General features: G+C 41.1%; 1 protein-coding gene across 2 annotated transcripts in view; it reads left to right on the top strand.

The window, feature by feature from the left end:
• Window positions 1-4552: 4552 nt before the first annotated feature.
• LMBR1 (limb development membrane protein 1) overlaps window positions 4553-19610 on the top strand; it is a 79689-nt gene continuing 64631 nt past the window's right edge. For both annotated transcript variants that reach the window (XM_080611676.1, XM_080611677.1), the window contains exon 1: window positions 4553-4888. In XM_080611676.1, the coding sequence (XP_080467802.1) occupies window positions 4826-4888 (63 nt within the window). In that variant the 5' untranslated portion in view covers window positions 4553-4825. The remainder of the gene's footprint in view (window positions 4889-19610) is intronic.

The raw sequence follows: 19610 nt of genomic DNA on the forward strand, positions 1-19610 counted from the left end.
TAATGTATATAATTATGATAGCATAACATTTATTTATACCATGATCAAATTAGTTTAACCTTTCAATCTTTCTTTTGTCTTCTGTAACTGGCTGGTGAGTATGTAAAGTGCTGGTATCATCTGTGGCCTGTGTTTACCCTAAGTTCTCTTTAAAATCAATGGTCACCCTCAGCAATATACTAAATTGGTCTTCAGGATTTGATCTGGCCAATTCTTGAGCAGTATCTTGAATGTAATCATGTAAATAGTTATATTAACTGAGACACTAACTTCCTATTTTCTGTGTAGTCCAAGCTGTATTTGGCTGAATGGTGACTTGAAAAGAAGGCATCACCTGTTCAAATGCTCCTAGGTAAATTTAAATTTAAAGACACGATGCCCATTTCACATTGCAGGTAAAGACAGTGATCTAAAATCCATTGACAGGATGTAGGAACCTTCCCAGTTAAACAGCTCCAATTTTAGCAACTTCAATTTTAGCCAATTCAACAAAATTTTATTAATTTGAATATCCCCAATTTTTTTTTTTTTTTATTTTTTTTTTTTTTTTTTTTTTTTTTGAGAATGCGAGTTAACCTGGTGCACATAAAATCCTCCTTGGGGATTCAGGACACCAGACACTGGGTTATCCTGAAGCTGAAAAATCATTCTTTTAAAACTAGGCTGAAAAGGAATAAACTGAGCAAAATCTATCAAGTCCTTTCAATTTTTACACTAAGAGGTTAGGTACCACTAAATGTAAGCTTAGTAGAGGTCTATTTTTCATTATTCCTTTTGTGTGTGAATAACTGTACATTACCAGCTTGAGAAAATATTCTGTTCACACCTAAATCATGCAGCGCTTATACTTAACACCAAGCTCCTCAGGGTTACTGAGGAGAATTGCTGAGGATGGTCCCTCCAGTGCTGTCCTTGTTTTATCTGAATATGGATGAAAATCGTGTAGAGGTCTTTCAACCACTTTTTGGTGCAAGGTACCTTTGGCTTAATTTTTGAGGTTTTCTTTTGATATGCTTCAAAATACTGCTGTTGTACTCCCATCAGAAATCAATGGATTCATCAGTCAGCATTCTCATCACTTTGCAAGAGCTGCCTATTCTAGACTGCATTTCCTTTGACTGAAATAGATTTTGCTGTGGTGGCTATCATGACCTTCCTTTGGGATGTAAACATGCCAGAACTAAGCAATAACTTCTGCCCAAGAAAGCATTGAAGCTATTTCCCCTTATCCCACTCCCGCAGTCTTTCTGTCTTTTTAGCAAATACAACTGTGCATCATGTTTCTGATGACTCACCAGCTAGAAATGGAAGAAAGAACTTGCCAGTCCATAAGAGAACTGTGTTCTCTCTCTTCTCCTCAGGTATATTTCAAATTCAATAGATTAAAGAGAAAACATACAGCCCAAGTGGAAGCAGAAGGTTCAGTTCTGTTGAATCTTAAACTGAATTTTATTTCTATAACAACTCCAAAAGTGCAGCTCATTTTCCTTATAACCGTCTATTTCAGAACAGTGTTTAATGTGTCTGTCTGCACATGAAGTTAGAAATGCATGAAATCCTTGGTGCTTAGATACAATTCTCAGACCTCCTTAATGAAATAAACTTAGTTGTAGATTCAATGAGCTTTTCTTTAGCACTGGGTGAATAATTTCCCAGGTAATCAGGAACTAAGTCTCATCTCTGTCAAGATTCCTAACCAACTGGCAGTAGAGACTGGGACTGGCAGAGATTCCCTAAAAGGCTATAGATTGCCCTGCCCTTAAGCTTAGTTCCTTCTCTTGACTCCTAACTATGGCTTTCACTGTCTCTTCTTCCCCAAACTGCTTTTGCTCTTCCATCTGCTTCTTGTGCATCATCCTTGTTGTCTGGATCAATTTGCTGCTTGTCTGTGGCCTGAACTCCAACCATGCTACTCTTTTGTCTTGGTATTGGTATGTCTATTTTAACATACTGATTGCTGGCCTACTCTCTGATTATTCCCATTTCTCCTCTTTGACTAGACCTTCTGATCTCCCTAGTTCTTAGATCTGGTTTGGTCTGGCTACAGCTCTTCTGTCTTCACTGCAAATCTAGCAAAGACCTGAATGATGGGTTCCTCACACCCTGGTTATAATACTGTTTCAATTTATTGCGTAGGTCTTTATATGAGATTAAGAAAGCTGGGAACCTGTCCTGTACAAACTTTTCTATAGGCAGCTCTGAGAGAACTTGATTTCTCTGGGGTCAGGTTCTTGCATACCAAACAGTTGTCTATTTTTTTAGCTTCACTTTTGGCATCTGAAAAAGGAAAGGTGATTGAAAATAAGTAGGAATACTTGAAGAAAAAAAAACAGATGGGTAATAATCATAGAATAGAATCATAGAATCATAGAATAGTTAGGGTTGGAAAGGACCTTAAGATCATCTAGTTCCAAGCCCCTTGCCATGGGCAGGGACACCTCACACTAAATCATGCCACCCAAGGCCTCATCCAACCTGGCCTTGAACACCGCCAAGGATGGAGCACTCACAACTTCCTTGGGCAACCCATTCCAGTGCCTCACCACCCTCACAAGTAAAGAACTTCCTCCTTATATTCAATCTAAACTTCTCCTGTTTGAGTTTTAACCCATTACCCCTTGTCCTGTCACTACAGTCCCTGATGAAGAGTCCATCCCCAGCATCCTTGTAGGCCCCCTTCAGATACTGGAAGGCTGCTATGAGGTCTCCACGCAGCCTTCTCTTCTCCAGGCTGAACAGCCCCAACTTTCTCAGCCTGTCTTCATACAGGAGGTGCACCAGTCCCCTGATCATCCTCGTGGCCCTCCTCTGCACTTGTTCCAACAGTTCCAGGTCCTTCTTATGTTGAGGACACCAGAACTGCACACAATACTCCAAGTGAGGTCTCACGAGAGCAGAGTAGAGGGGCAGGATCACCTCCTTCGACCTGCTGGTCACGCTCCTCTTGATGCAGCCCAGGATACGGTTGGCTTTCTGGGCTGTGAGCGCACACTGAAGCCAGATCATGTTCATTTTCTCATCGACCGACACCCCCAAGTCCTTCTCTGCAGGGCTGCTCTGAATCTCTTCTCTGCCCAACCTGTAGCTGTGCCTGGGATTGCTCTGACCCAGGTGTAGGACCTTGCACTTGGCATGGTTAAACTTCATAAGGTTGGCATCAGCCCACCTCACAAGCGTGTCAAGGTCCCTCTGGATGGCATTCCTTCCCTCCAGCGTATCAACCGAACCACACAGCTTGGTGTCATCAGCAAACTTGCTGAGGGCGCACTCAATCCCCCTGTCCATGTCACCGACAAAGATGTTGAACAAGACCAGTCCCAACACCGGTCCCTGAGGGACACCACTCGTTACCGGTCTCCAGCCAGACATCGAGCCATTGACCACAACTCTTTGCATGCAGCCATCCAGTAATAATAATAATGATGATAATAATAATAATAATAATAATAATACTGTCTATCAGACACAATCTAGTGCTGTGCAGGGAATAGCTGTAAAGTAGGACAACTTTTCCCAAGAAACATCCCAAAAACGGTGCTCCCTGATACTTTAGGTCTATTTTTAATGGTCCTTTTCTGTTCTTCCAGCCTTGGTGAGTATCTAGAAGGTGGGCTTCAGGAGGGGAGAGAGACAACACACCTCTGACCTCTCACACCCATGGTGCTGCTCTGCCTGCAAATTGTAGGTACTTGTCTGTACCTTCACAAGTATCAAAAGAACAAGGGTGAGATCAGGGCCGTGTCGAAGCTGAAGGAAGTTCTGCATCCATTCAGAACTACGAGATGTACATTAAATAGTCAAACATTAGTTTTGCTGACTCTAAAATTTAATAAATCCTTCACTGTCTGCTTTTAACCAAGCAAATGGCCCAGAGGCTGGGAAGTAAATAGAATATATATTGTAATTGGCATGGATATCATGTATATCAATAGATGTAAATACGCAGAGAGGGATGAAATTATTTTTTGAAACTTCCTTGGAATAATGTTGCATATTTGGATAGAAATAAGCACCACCTATAATTTATAATGTGTCCTAGATTATCAGGTTGTATGTGTATATTTAGACAGTTGATCTACTTGCAACCTCAGGAATAAAAGAAGTTGCCTGTGTGTATGGGGGAAATTGGGAACAACTGGAAGACTGTGCTTCTGTAGTACTGCACTCAACCAAAACCCAACACAGCAAGTGATCAACAGAAACCACTCTGTGACAAAAAGCTGCTCCAGACAAGTGGAGCACTAGTTTTAAGTACGATCTTTCAGATCATAAATTCTGGTGCATTTACAGTGCAAACTGCGTTCAGGGAGGCCCGGCTGGCGCAGCACACCCCCAGCTCCCCCCGAGGCCCCTAAGGTGAGTAAAGACCCTCACAGGCCCCAAACGGCCACCGCAGCTCCCCATACCGTTCACCTGGTCACGTCCCCCTCGGCCACGCCCCCTCCGCCCCTTCCTGCTAGCCGCGCCCCTGACGTTAAGCCCCGCCCATTTCCCCTTCCCCGCCTCAGGGCGGCTTGACCACGCCTCCCCATTAGCCCCGCCTCTCCCCCGGGCGGTGCGCGGTGGCGCTGCGTGGTGACGCAGCAGCAGGAGGGGTTGAGGCGGTGTTGTCTGTCTTTCGTCCCGCTCCGCGCCTCTCCGGACGGTGACAGAGCGGCGGAGTTGTCCGCCAGCGCCGCTGCCAGGGTCGCTCAGCTGCCGCCGGGGCCCGGGGGAGCAGCCGGCGCTGCCGCTGGCCATGGTGGCCCGCCTGCCGCCGGGAGGGCAGGAGCAGGCGCGGCGGCGGCGGGCGCCATTGCTCGCGGGGGCCGCGGGACTATGAAGGATGGAAGCGGACGAAGTGACGATCCGTGAGCAGAACTTCCACAGCCAAGTGCGGGAGTACACGGTAGGCGACGCCGCCCGCGCACCGCCGTGCCCCTGCGGCCGTTCCGTTTGACCCCCGTACTCCCCGGCTGAGCGGTCCCGCTGTGCCTTCCTCCCTGACCTGTCATTGCGGTGCCCGGGAGGCCGCGCTGCCATGGGACCCCCCCGCTCCCGCCGTGCTGTACTCTTCGCGCTTCTTCTTCTCCCTTCCCCTGTTTTCCCCTTGGCCCCATTGCCAAGCAGCCGTGGGGTTGTCTCGCTCTGGTTGCCTGCCCTTCGCTGCTTCGCCCCTCGCCCCAGCTCTCGCGTCCAGGCTAACCCGGTGGCGTGTCCCCTGTGGGCATAGCTGTGCGTGCATCCCCCGTCGGGATGGGTGTGCGGGGCCGTGAGGGCTGGCTGGTGGGGACCTCAGCACTTACCCCCGCGTGGGTTTTCCTCTCCCTCTGCCTTCAGGGAAAAGAGGAAATGCTGTATATACATGCAGGGTATAGGTGTGCTTCTGAATGTTCTCCTGTAGACTCTGTTATGTATTCAACACCTCAGTCTTCAAGTACAGCCTTGTTGATGGTAAGGTGTGCATGGGATTTCATAGCACTGCTTGTGATTCTAAGATCTTCTTGTCTTTTGCTGCACTGTTGTAGCGGATGTGAGTAACCATAGGTTTACCCTGACCTGTCATGTCATTCTGAGTGCTGCTGCGTGCCTTATGCTCTCCAAGTGGAGCAATACAGAGCTCATGAGCAGTGCCTGCGCTGTCCCATCTTCCTCAACCTTCTGTGGTCAAGTGCAGTGCTACACCTTACTTGCATTCGGATGGGGCTGTTGTGGTTTCCTCTTTGACTGCCTCGTAATTATTTTCAGGGCTGCTCAAAGCTGATAGAGGTGTTTTGATGGGGCTTGTTTCTCTTCTGCTTCAGTTCAAGAAAGGAAATACATGCTGCACGTAGGAGACAAGCAGTGTTGCCTGTTATGCACGTGCTGTCCTAACTCAGCTGGGTAGTTGCACTCTCTTTGAAGTTACTGCTGTATAAAGAATAATGGATTTCTTGGATTAAAATATTTTTTCATAATTCAGCTTTAAGTATTTTTAGTTGTATTGAGAGACAATATTAAATACCACTGTTAACTAATTTATGCAGGCCTATGGCAAGGTTATTTGTTAACAGAGACTTGGTTGGATCCCTAGTGTATTAATTTCTTTTCTATATTTTACAAATTTGCTTATTAAGACCTTCTTTCTTCCGGTGAATTGTTATATTTCTGGGATGTTTTTCTGAGGAGTGCAAAACAAGTCTGCATGAAGAGAACTGTTACTTTAGGAGATTTTCTGGGCCCTCACTTTTCTGTGAGTGGATGTAGCAGATGTAATGAGAGCTGTGAGTGGTGGAGGGGCGTAAAAAGGAAAAATGCTTCTTTTGGTAAAGAATTCTTTAAGCATTTTCAATCTTTGTGCTGTGAAAACACAGGTGTATTCACAAATTGTGCATCTCTTCTGGGTGCTAGCATCTGTCTTTCCCCTAGTGTCTGTTTTCCCATTTATATTTCTTTGTATGTTGTCTCCTCCTTATGTCCACCAGAGTCTTGTTCCGATACATTGTATGCTGCATATCCTGCTTTTGTACCTAGCAAGATGCACACTTTTGATTCTGAAGGAATGGTTCTGTGCAGGTACTGTTACAAAGACTGAAGGTCTATTAAATTCTTTAAGAGCTAGCTCATCTGTACTGCAACTACTTCTCTAAAACTTTTTCAGTCCCTCTAGAACAATTGCGAACTCTTCCTGTTGGTGTAGTCATGTAAGAAATCACTTAAGACATCAATAACTTGTTTTAGAGGTGCAATGTTGCTTTATTTGGACAATGGAGGCAGAATATTCTTGCTCTTGAAACTGTACTTTCATCTTTAATATTGATGACAAGCCATCTATTGTTTTGTTTAACCAGTAGGGATAATAATAACAATTTTGCCTTTTAAATCATGCATTGGTACAGTTGTGATCTTGTCTTTAATTTACGTTGGAAGACCGCAGGGTTTTATAAGCGTATAAACTACTGCTGTCCACAGCTGAGTACACAACCTTCTTGTGGCTTTCACATAGCTGCAGAGGCATATTGCAGTTATGATTACACTTGTGGTTAGTTTGAGCATAACAAGTACATGGAGCATGTTGCTTACATATATCATTATGATAACACCTCCTCCTAATCATTCCTGCTCTTGCTGCTCATGAAGTTACATGGTGAATGTAATTTCTTAAAATACGCAGATATACAGTTGTTGTGTAGGTAGTGGATATAATCATCATCCCCTTGGCTGAGGAGGGAGCATATTCCACTTTCTGACACATGTACATGACTTTCATTCAAGCTGCAGGTGGGCTGGGGGCAGTGGAGTCATCAATAGAAAGACTTGATGTTTGTTGTGTAGTATTACAGTGAAGGAAATCTCTATGTGCCTGTAAGAAGTCAAACTTACGTTATCTGGTAGTATTGTCTTTGGAGACCTAGTTGCATGGCAGAATCTTTACTGGAAGCTAAAATGATACATTCATGAGAGAAATCAAAGGAAGTTGATGTAATTTTAAAGAAATACCCTTTTCACTTTTCTTTTATGAATGTTCTCTGTTTTCTTTGAATGGATAAAGAATTTCTAGATTGTGCTTTCTGATGGAGTCCTCAGGGCACACTAGGCTTAACTTCAGCATAGTGCTTCATTTCTGTTTCATCTCTTCTCTGAACTGGCGAGCTACAGTTTTCCATGAAGTTGTGTTACATAACAAATTAAAGGCTCATTACCCTTCTGCTGGTGGTGCCTGTCTCTTTCTGTAAGCACCATCTTCTGCTATTCCCACCTTGAAAAGACAAATACTTCTGACACGTTTATAGCAGGACACATGTTATGAGCACAGGTAGTAAAAGATTACTGTTATTTTTTTAAATAAATCCTTTGTCTGCTTTTGAGGTCGCTGTCTGTGATTTTAAGGCTTAATTTAATTTTGGCCCATTTACTTTTGACCTCATTTGGAACGTCTCTGTAGTACCTGTTTTTTCCAAGAGGGTAGCTGTCTGCAAGAAAATAATCTGCCTTGTATTTCGTTGCTTCATGGGGATGATCTTTTGTAACAGAAGGTTAACTCCCTAGTCTAGTTTTGGTGTAACTTTTCAAATGTGAAACTGTGATGTTGAGGATCTGTTGTTTGGAACAGTTACTGGAAACACCCAATTTCAGACTTTTTCAGACTTGTATGAACTTTAAAATTCAGATTCAGTAAACATGGAGACTGAGAACTGATGAGCTAGTATAAGAGACATGGCACAGCTGTGAGCTTGCTTAAAGTCGGTGGAAGCCTGGACTTTAATAAAGCTGGAGTCATACTCAGTTCTAACTAAAAGAGGCATCTTTCCAAAAAGCAGCTTTAGTTCGTTACAAAATGTAGGAAAGTGTCTGTGTTCTGTACTTGTCAGCATTCATATGGAGGAGTTGTAAAGGGCAAACAATGTTCTGTGCTAGTCTGATACTATCTGTTATTTTTGTACACTTAATTAGTTTGCCTTTCTTGACCCTTTAGATTCATTTATAGCTTGTTTCAATGTCGCACATCCATGCAATATATTTAAGCTTTTAGGGAACTGCTTTTCCCTTGTGTCCTGCTATTATGTCTGTTTATGTTGTTTCATTTTCCACTTGTATTGTTGTGAACTGTTTATTTCAAATGCAAATCAAGTAAGTGCAATGGGTCAGTCTCTTTATATTCCCCTGGGTTTACTTTTTAGAATATTCTTAGACTCCTTTTTTTCCAAGTTTGAGTCTCCTGCTCTGCAATATTAGTTTGTATTTTTAAAAGTTAGATCTACTTTTTGATCTTCTTTTTCCATTTATAAAATATAGGATTTTGAGTTTGTAAAAATATACGCACACACTTGGTTATGAGTTTTTTTTGACAAAATAAATATACTGTGCTTGTATTTGTAGTGTGGGAAACTGAGCAAGAAAATAATTCAGTATCAGTAGACTTATTAGTTGGAAAGCTTAAGAACAAGCATAGTATATTTGGAAATGACTTAATTATATTAAATATGTCATGATAAATATCAGTCTTAGTACAATAAGTCCAAATACAAAAGTGCTGTTATAACTCTTAATTGCTTCTTGCAAGTCCAGGCAGATGTTGAAATGGGTGTAATATGTAGTTTTATGATTAATGACAGATGCATCCATTTGAAGGACTAAATGTTTTCAGGTGTGTAGTCTTTAGATGCCAGATTTTTGGAAAAACTGAGTTTCTCTACTTGTTAATGCAGTTCCCTATACAAGAAGGCTTTTTTTTTTTTTTTTTTTTTTTTTTTTTTGAGCATCCCACTTTTAATATTTATTTTTACAGATGATACGGTGGTTATTGAGTGTATCGGTGTAAATCTGAATCTAAAAATAGTTTCTAGCAGTTTAGGAAGGCCTTCTTAGGCAGTTGGAACTGTGTCATGGCTTTGTTTACTTCTCTGGTTTATTTTTATACCTTTTTTCCTATTTTTGGGATAGGTGTTCAGGATTCTTCTATATGAACGAGTGCAGTGTAGTTACTGCTGGCTTTTTTTTCCTGTAGGGCTGTAAACAGAGAAAGCTGATTTGAGCATTGTACTCCTGTTGATAGTACTCTTGTTCCTGACCAGTTCTACTCCTTAAATTTATGCCCCAGATAAAAACTGTAATCTTCACAGACTCTTTTTTTATGCCACAAGTAATGGTATTCTGATAGTGGGCAAGGAAGAAAATGCTGATTAGAAGCATAGATGATTTTAAAGAAAAAACTTATTTCAAATACCAAAATGTTCTTGACTGAATGTTCATTCAAGTTTCTTTTAGTCCAGAAAGTTGATGACTTTCATTGTTTATTTTTACCCATATGCTGAAAACTTGAAGAGTAATTTGTATCTTAAATGGCTTGTACCTCAAAAACTACTGAGCTTTTTCAGTGTTGCTGCTTCTTTCTTAAGTCTTTTGGAAAAGAATTGTAACTGAATAAAGGAGTATTTGTGGTAGTGGTATGAGATATAAGGCTGAGGGAGTGGTGCACATTTAACATAAATATATAAAATGTTGGTAACCTTTTGTCATTTTAAAAAAACTACTTTTACAAGTAAACACAGGTGCTGTACTGAACTCTAAGAAGTGATGAGTCACCTTCTGGCTGGATCCATCTGGAATGAGTAGGCATCTCCAAATACTTGGCCAAAACAAGTAGATAGACAGATGTTTATTCCCGCAGCAGGAACCACTTTTGGAGAGTTCTGCTTTTTCTGTTCACATATAATAAGCATGAAAGGCTGAAGTGTAAAAAGTTGCTATTAGTTACAGTTGAGAATAATTCCTTTTGAACACTAGTGTGTTCCTTTGTGGTAGCAGTTGACCAAAAGGGCAACAAGCTTTATGGAAGGTACAGGCATCTGTTTAGTAACATTTAATTAGGATGTAAATTAGATTTGAGAACCTAATGAGAAGGGGAAGATACCGACAGTAAACAAACTCAGCTATTGATTAAAGGACCACAGACAAACATACCCATCTTGGATTTTGTTTGGATAGCTGGTCCTGTAGTAGAGAGACTGGGTATGCTGGCGGGATGTAACTGGGTGATCATAGGGTTGCAATGCACATCTCGATCTCTGCTGTTATGTAGGGGCGCTGAGTGTGATTGAATTCATAAGCACAAGACCCTCTGGAAAGAAGTGTTTTCAGAGATGTTGAGGAGGGTTAAGGGGTGGGCGAAGCAGAGAGCAGAGTAACAGAGTAGACGGTGATAATGTCAGAGCAGAGGGAGAATTTGAAGTATAAGTGAAGTTATAATGAAAGTGACTTTGGTTCTGGTGACGGGAATTCAGGTTAAGGAAGACTGTCTAGAGGAAACATTTAATTCAATATAATCTTACTGCTTTTATTTGAAGGTTATGTAAGTGACTTTTTCTTTTACTGCAGTGATTTCTCCTTTCCCGTCTTTCATCCTCCCCTGTTTAACTTGGTATTTATCCTCATTTAGGAGGGTAGTGATGACTCTTGTTGAGAAGGTCTTAACTTCTGCAATACTCTCTATTCTCTCCACACCCTCCCCCTTACTTTGAAAACCACTGTAGCTTTCCTGTAAACATGTGCTGTCAAATGACCAGGGACACTGACTTGTTGGCAACGTTAATGTGCAAGGCTTCACATAGCTTATAACACAGGAACAGGAGAGACTTTGAAAGTCATGTTTGTAGTTTGGTTTTATGCATATAATCATGAACAGCCTTAGATGTTACGTGACTCCAAAAGGTATGCATACAGCTGGGTAGAGATGGCCTGGACTAAGTTACTACTGTAACCCCTTGTTAGTCATTCACATAACAAGTGAAATTGCTTCATGCTTCCTGCAGCTTTGGGCTGTTGCTCTTTGAGGCCCAGTTTACTCTCATGAAGATGGGTACAGAACTGTTGTTGATGTTTCATCAGCTTGGTGTTGAATATGTATTGTGCTGCTGGGTTGCTTTCCACATGGTTTCTAGTTTCTCGATTAACTGAATATGTTAAAGATTTTCTAGGTATCACCAGCATGGTTTGTAGAGTCCAGTACTTTGTACTATTTTAATATTTTACTACTTTGAAATTAATTTGGCCTTCAAAATTTTGAATAACTGGAAAATATTATTCTATGGAACTTTATTTCTGTTCCTTCTATTTCCATATCATATGTGCTTTCCACAGTGAGTAGTGTGTCTATAGACGTCATTGAAGTTAACATATGGCTGAGTTTTATATACAGAGGATAGAAACGCTATATGTGTGTGATTATTTTTCCCTTTTGCCTTCTTGGCTTATAGTGGTGTGGTTTCCAGTCTTAGGCTCCATGGTTGTAATTGAAATGTGGTGCTTCCCAGTTTCACTGTTGTTTTAAAGTGCCTGTTTATACCTTGAATATCCCAGTTTTTCCATTACCTAACTGTACTTTCTGTTTTTAACATATTTAGCTGATGGGAAGAACTGATGCTAATAAGTTTGTGTTGAGTTTGACAATAGCAACATGTCTAAAATATTTGCCAAGTTTAACACTGTGATAGCATAGGTCCAGTAGAGAATCTACATAATTGGTTAGGCTTATGAAAACACACAAATATTGCAGTTTAAATATGTTTGTGTTTCGGGAGGGGTGGTGAAAAAAACAGATGTGCTATTTAAAATTTCTACGGTATGTATGTATGAGAGGACAAGGAAGAGGATGTTTATGAGTTAGGAGGAGAGAGTTCATTAGCTCTGTCTTATAAAATAGTTATGCACCTTGTCCTGGAAGTTAATATTAGCCAAAGAAGCGGCCTTAACATAAATTGTTTATGCAGTTTGTATTAAAGAGACTTCTTAGGTTATTTTTTCTAAAAGAAATTTTTAATGGAATGACTGTGAAGTTTTAATATAACCCATTATTATAGCTTGGCTGTAAAATGTTGAATAATACTTTCATTCAGTGGCAGAATGTTAGCATGATCTAGGTTGATGTTATTGGTGCTAATTCTAGAGGGTGTTTTCAAGTCTTGCGCTAATGCTGAAAAATATTCTTGAATCTAATTTTAATGGCATTGCTGTAGCCTGTAGAGGTTAAATAAAAATGTCTTGCAGTCAGTTTTTGTGGGGTTTTGTGTGTGTTAATAGGTATAAAATACAGTACCCTGAACAGAGGTGTCTTTTCCTAAGGGTTGTGAAAGTGTCATCACATTTTAACTTTTTTCCCCCTTTACCTAGCAACATAAATCCAGTCCTATTAAGTATATAAAAAGGAATATATAAGCTAATGAATTAATATATTTCTTTGAATTCATGCATTAGTTTGAACTAGGGCTCTGCTGCTGGTGAAGTTAACTTGAAGGTAGTGTTAAGTGGATGAAGTATGGAAGCAATCTTTGGAAGGGCTATAGAAGCTGGGTTTTATCTTCATAGAGCAGTATTTAGCACATGAAATATGTTTTGGGATGTTTTGTACTTTGTTATATCCTGGATTTTTTTTCCTAGATAAACAAGTTTAGGTACCAAGCTTCTGAACCACTTATGATTTCTTCATGACTTAGGAACCTACAAAAAGAAGTGGGTCAACCTCTTGCACAGATCTTAAGCCAGGGAGGAGTCCTGAGAGGAGACCATAGATGTAGGGAAATCATAGGTGTGGAGGGCTGTGTCGATGAGTAAAATCAATCTGTAGTCATCAGACATATTTATCATTTTATCCTAAGCTTGAGTTTAGTGTGTCATGCTGTGTATAAGGCTGGTTGGATTAGAGTGAACTTAATCTACCCACAGAGCTCAGAGTTTTTTTAAAAAGAAATAGTTTTATTTAGTGTACATAGTCTGTTATAGGTAACCTACTGTTGACACATCCAAATCAGGTGGATTTATTTGCTTTTTACATGTCAATGGGATAATGGCCTTGTAAGAGCAGAACTGCCTGTCTGTACCTGTATTTCTTGCTTTTTATTCCTGCCATCCTTTCCATGAGTAAACAAAAGGAGTTGCCAAGTAGGACAGCAGGAGGATGTTTTTTAGTTGTCCTGTGGCATTTCAATGGCCATTAAAATACTTTTGCAGCGTGGCAGCAGTAAGGGATGGGTGTATGATGCTATGTTTAGTTGTTTTCTATTATAGAAATTAAAACCCAGAAGTGCAACACTAGTACTTTTCTGTAGGTAGTAATCATGATCAAGCAAAACACCGACAGTTAAGTTTTCAACTCTTACACTCTTAGATGTATTCCACAGGGTGGTGTTACCCAGTGACTTTTGTTTTCTCTGTGCCGACTCTTCTAGTTAGGGAAAAGGGCACGTTCTCTAAAATAGCTGTAAGAAGTGGAGATGGTCTTCATTATGTCTGTAGCTGCTTTTTTGGGGCGTATCCTTTGAATCAAAATGCTGGTGGATGCAGTAGCAGTAACTTTTTGTTTTAATACTGATGCAGCCACTTTGTTTCCTTCCATCCCTTATTTTTTGGAGCATCTTGATCTTTCATTTCATACCCAGCATAGTAAAATGCTTTTCTCTTTTTTCTTTGTCACTGTTTTGCTCCTCCAGATTTACTTCTCCCTATTTTAAACATTAGTATCCACTCACGTGGGAGGAAATGATGACTTCTCTACTTTGATGCTTTTCAAGTGCAAATCTTGAACCTGTGCGTTGTGCTCGGAAGTGTGTTAAATCAAAGAACATTACTAAGGTCTGTGGCTTCTTTCTGCAAAGGATTTCTGTGGTGGTTCCTTACTGCAAAAATTTGTTATTCTGGAAGATGTTTAGCTTTTTTGTAGTGGGAGGACATCCTTGACACAGTCCTATAGGGACCTATGCTTACACTAAAACTTTGAAACACATTCATAAATGACCTGGACAAGGATGTAAACTATGAGGAGGCAAAGTTTCTAATGGTGCTAGTTTATTCAGGATAATAGAAAAGAAGGCTGACTGGACCCAAGCCTCCAGCTTGGAGGAGGATCATCTACAGTGTTGGTCTGGGTTACGTACAGCTTGAAAACCTCTGGGCAACTGGTTCCACTGCATGGCCCTTCTCATGGAGGGGATTTCTCCTTACCTCCAGTCTCATCCTCCCACTGAGCACTGCTTTCAAGAGTCCAGCTCTGTCGTGTGAATGACCCCCTCACAAGTACCAGCAAGCTACTGTCAGGTGCTCCTGAAGCCTTGTTGTACTTAGGTTGAACAAGCTGAGGTCCTTCAGCCTGTCTGCACCAGTCAAGTGTTTGAGCCTTCTGACATCTTGGCGATCTTCCTTGCTGCGATTACCAATGTCTTTACTACACTGAAGGCTCAAAACTGGATGCAGGAGCTACATGTGACATGATGAATGCTGACTGGAAAGAGATAATTACTTCCCATGATTATTGGCTTTGCTTCTGGTAATATAGCCCAGGATGTTCTTTCGAGCATTTGCTGCTAGGGCACATGGATTGTAAGGTATTTAACAATTATTGGGCAATGCAACTATATGCTTTTTACCTAGTATAAAATACAGCTGTATTTCCTGCATGGTAGTTGGGAAGAGTATTGTGCTATGCAAATAAAAGCTGTTTACAAAAATGCAGCTTTTAATGCACATACAAATTACAGTTGTGAAAGATGGTTTTATCTTGTGCAGATGGAGAAGGGGAGAGAATCTTCTGCATTTTGAGAATATTCTTTCTTAGCATGGAAGTGTAGCTCCAGCATTTGCAATGGAAGATGATGCTTTACCAATCTGAGGCATGGATTTCAGTGCCAAAGTTTTAAAGATCATCCACATAGGCAAATTAGTGTCAGCTGTTCTTTAACAACTGTCAGTGAGATAAGTACTATGTAATTTGAGTTCAGACCTGCTTGTGTTTAATGCTAGGCTTGTTCAGTGCCAGCCCCTTAGACGCACATAGTTGTGAACTGAAATGTATGCAGTTTATCTCCAGCTCCCTTTTCGCAGGACCTGAGAGCTGCCTGGTACAGATCCAGGGGTATGACATGTATCATACTTGGATGACTTTGGATAACAGATTGAAAAGTATGACTCGATGGAAGAATTGGATACAAGATACCTAAGAATTTTGTGCCGTGCATCTCCAGAAGTATCCTTTCTTGGCATGTCTAGTGTGTAATCTAAGCAGGAGCAGAAAGCACTTCCTTTTCAAAATGAAGATGAAGAGCTCCAGGGAAAGACAGGTTTCTTTGCTTGTCCTACCAGATGTTGTGTTTAGTCTGTGCAAAGAGATGTTAATGAATTACATGCTTCAGGTTTGAAGACTTAATGTGCTAGGGAGCCCCTAGATGTAGCATAGGATCCATGCATTTTGTTTTAAGTTACTGAATGGTGTGGATGGGAGAACACAAAAAAAGACATTAAAATTATTAAGAATTGCTTTGCTTGACTGTTTGGCTATAACCATATAAAATCCTGTCTCTTCTTAATTTCCTTTATATTGTGATGCGATTGATCAAACATGGACTGAGTGCATTTCTTGTATAATCACAGAATCGCAGAATCCTGAGGGTTGGAAGGGACCTCAAAAGATCATCTAGTCCAACCTCCCTGCAAGAGCAGGGCAATCTTATGCTCCAGTTTACACCCATTACCCCTTGTCCTATCACTGGACATCACTGAGAAAAGCCTAGCTCCATCATCTTGACACTCATCCTTTACATATTCGTAAACATTGATGAGGTCACCCCTCAGTCTCCTCCAAGCTAAAGAGTGGGATAATAATGTGGGAACGTACCATAGTTGGGTTTAAAGTAGCTTCCCAGGAGCAGTCAAACTGCGGTAACAGATCCACAGCTGTTTTGCCCCTCTGTAAAGTTGGCATGAATTTAAGAAAATTAATTTTAAGAAAGGAAGCTATTTTATGTATGGTAGTTTTTCAGTTAACATTCTCAGAGAATGTCAGAAACCCTGACATTCTCTGTACATTCCTGTACATTCTCTGCAGTGTCTTCACCGACTCCTTAAATCAAACCTCGTTGAACTACAGTGAAAAACCCCTTGCAGTGAACTCAGGATTAGGAGGAATATAGCTTGTTCTAGATTTGCTGCATTTGCAGCATCCTTAGCTTTTGTCTGCTCTTATTGTAGAGACGGGTGATGGCATAAAACACTACTTTTGGTTGAAAAAATAGCTTGCAGTATGATTTGGATTTTACATGGTATTCCAGTGTTGGCCCCAGTACTGTCACACATAATAGTTTTCTGAGGAAGGCCTGGAATTTAAAGAATATACGTGTTTTTTTCACTGGAGATATCAACGTAGCTTTATGTGTGGTGTCTCATTGTTTTTGATTAGTGCCCTATTTCAGTATGACTACCTATCCTTTTTAGTAAGTAATCAGAAATGGAAGCTGACAGATGATTTTGGGTGCTATGAACATACGTATATGTGAATTTTCCCTCTCCTAAAGGTTTTTTAAGAAAGTCAAATTAGGAGGTAAGAACTGTATTTCCTGAAGCAACGCGACTATTGGTAGAGTTTTTCTTTTGCATCTGCCAGGGACTATATCCAGGAAAAGACATTGAAAGGTAGTTTTTAAACTAGGGTCAGTGTGCCTTTGAAGAAGAGCTGTAAAGTGAATATGAAAGTGGTTGGTAGTGTACATGGCCATAGGTGTTGCGTTTGGGCTGAGGGGGAAAAGCTACTTTTCAGTTTCCTTGGGTATCAGTATTAAGAAAAATCTTGCTTAATATAGATGGAAATAAAGTAAACAATTCTGTTGTACCCCTCCCAAAACTAGTCCTTTAGGAGATGTAGTCAATGCAGAGGAGGGTTAGAACATTGTGCAGAAAGGACTTGATTACCCTGAAGTAATAGATGCAGTGTGAAATTAAGGTGTGGTTTTTAAGAGACATGGTGATGAACCTGAACCCTAAAAACAAGTTTATACTGTAACTTGAGAACTGCTCTGCTGGAAACAACTGGGGAGGATAGCATGGAAGCATTCAGCATTTGGAGGATAATGCTAAGTTGCTAGCATGATTCTCAGGTGAATGTGTTGAAATATATTTTGGTGATTGATCCTGGCTGGACACCAGGTGCCCACCAAAGCTGCTCTGTCACTCCCCTCCTCAACAGGACAGGGAAGAGAAAATGTAACGGAAGTTTCTTGGGTTGAGATAAGGACAGGGCGAGATCATTCAGCAATTTTTTTCATGGGCAAAACAGACTCAGCTTGGGGAAATTTATTTATTGCCAATCAAATCGGAGTAGGATAATGAGAAAGAAACCAAATCTTAAAACACCTTACCCCCTGCCCTTCATTCTTCCTAGGCTCAACTTCACTCCCACATTCTCTACTTCCTTACCCCCAGCAGTGCAGGGGGACGGGGAATGGGGATTGTTGTCAGTTCATCACACATTGTCTGCTGCTCCTTCCTCACACTCCTCCCCTGCTTCAGTGTGGAGCATCTCCCATGGGAGACATTTCTCCATGAACTTCTCCAATGTGAGTCCTTCCCGTAAGCTACAGTTCATGAACTGCTGCAGCGTGGGTCCCTTCCATGGGGTGCAGCCCTTCAGGAACAGGCTGCTCCACCAAGGATCCCACGTGGGGTCACAAGTCCCCCAGCAAACCTGCTGCAGCATGGGCTCTTCTCTCCGTGGGGCCATGGGTCCTGCCAGGAGCCTGCTCCAGAGCGGTCTTCCCGTGGGGTTACAGTGTCCTTTGGGCATCCCCCCTTATCCAGTGTGGGGTCCTCCATTGGCTGCAGGTGGGTATCTGCTCCACCGAGAACCTCCATGTGCGGCTGGGCACAGCCTGCCTCACCATGGGCTGCAAGGGAATCTCTGCTTCAGTGTCTGGAGCACCTTCTCCCCTCCTTCTGCACTGACCTGGGTGTCTGCAGGGCTATTCCTCTCACATTTCTCATTCCTCTCACATTTCTCATTCCTCTCTCCTGCTGCAGTTTTGCTGTTTCCCCCCACTTCTTAACTATGTTATCCCAGAGGTGCTACCACTGTCACTGATGGGCTCAGCCTTAGCCAGTGGTGGGTCTGTCTTGGAGAGAACTGGCATTGGCTCCTTTGGACACGGAAAGTTTCTGGCAGCTTCTTACAGATGCCACCCTTGTAGCCCCCCAACTAACAAAACCTGCCATGCAAACCCAATACAGTTTTCAGTACAGAAAGAAAGGCTTAGTGCTGTTACATATAGCCATAAAACCATACCTGGAGTATTGCATTCATGTTTGAGAAACATGAACTTGAGACAGAACAAGTACAAAAAGGCTGTATGTTTTCTGCAGTACAAAAATATCCTGAAACAAAGAGCATTATAAGGAGTAAGAACCCAGGATAGCAGCGTGACATGACAGTGAAGCTTATTCTTTGGCTGTCATGGGCAACACATTCCTTTTCCCCAACTTAACTGAGTTCCACTCTAAAAATAGTTAGGATGCTGGCTTTTGCTGTTCCCTTTTGAAAGCTCTTCAGAATGCATGGTTAGAAACACTTCAGGATCATAAGTGAGCTGAGATTGAAGTGATATTTCTGAGTTTGATTATTGGCTTGTTTTAGTTGTTATGAAAGAATTTTAATTTATAAATTACCTTTTATTAAGATCCTAAAGCTTTCACTGATTAGAATTTACTTTTTGCTGATAACTTTAAAATTATGTGAATTTTCAGCAATAAACTTAATGAAATATTTACAGAACTGTTCTCAATTCTGACAGAAGTAGAGGGATAATTACACCAAGATATATAGTTACCCCTTATTGCTGAGTTGTGAAGTAGCTATGATCTAGAACTAGAAATATAACATTTGACAGTTCATGTTACTGAACAGCTTTCATCTGCTGTGACCTCAAAATATCTCTGTTATCTCTGTGGTACCTTATAAGTACAGACCCACATTTTCATTGTAACTTTGTTATCACAGGTAGAATAAAGGTCATCTATTTTAGTTGAAGATACAAACAAGATTGTGGTAATTTTTATTCTTGTTTTAAATATAGGTAAACTCATTTTTGGCTTAATTTTATCTTTATTTGGGTCTGGCAGATTTGTAAAGAGTTCTACTGGCCTGTATATATGATACCTGATTTTCAAAAGTGGATGCTTAAAATTAGATATCCCTCTCTGTAGCCTTGGTCTAGTTTTCAAAGGAACTGGAAACTTAGAGAAGGACTGTCTTTTAGCACTGGCATTGTGTTTTCTGATGCTGACAGGACAATCTGTGTCAGAGTACTCTGAAAATCCAAGGCTATTCTCAGTTTATTTTG

Source organism: Psittacula echo (genome assembly GCF_963264785.1).
Source record: "Psittacula echo genome assembly, chromosome: 2".
In the NCBI taxonomy this organism is placed as follows: domain Eukaryota; kingdom Metazoa; phylum Chordata; class Aves; order Psittaciformes; family Psittacidae; genus Psittacula; species Psittacula echo.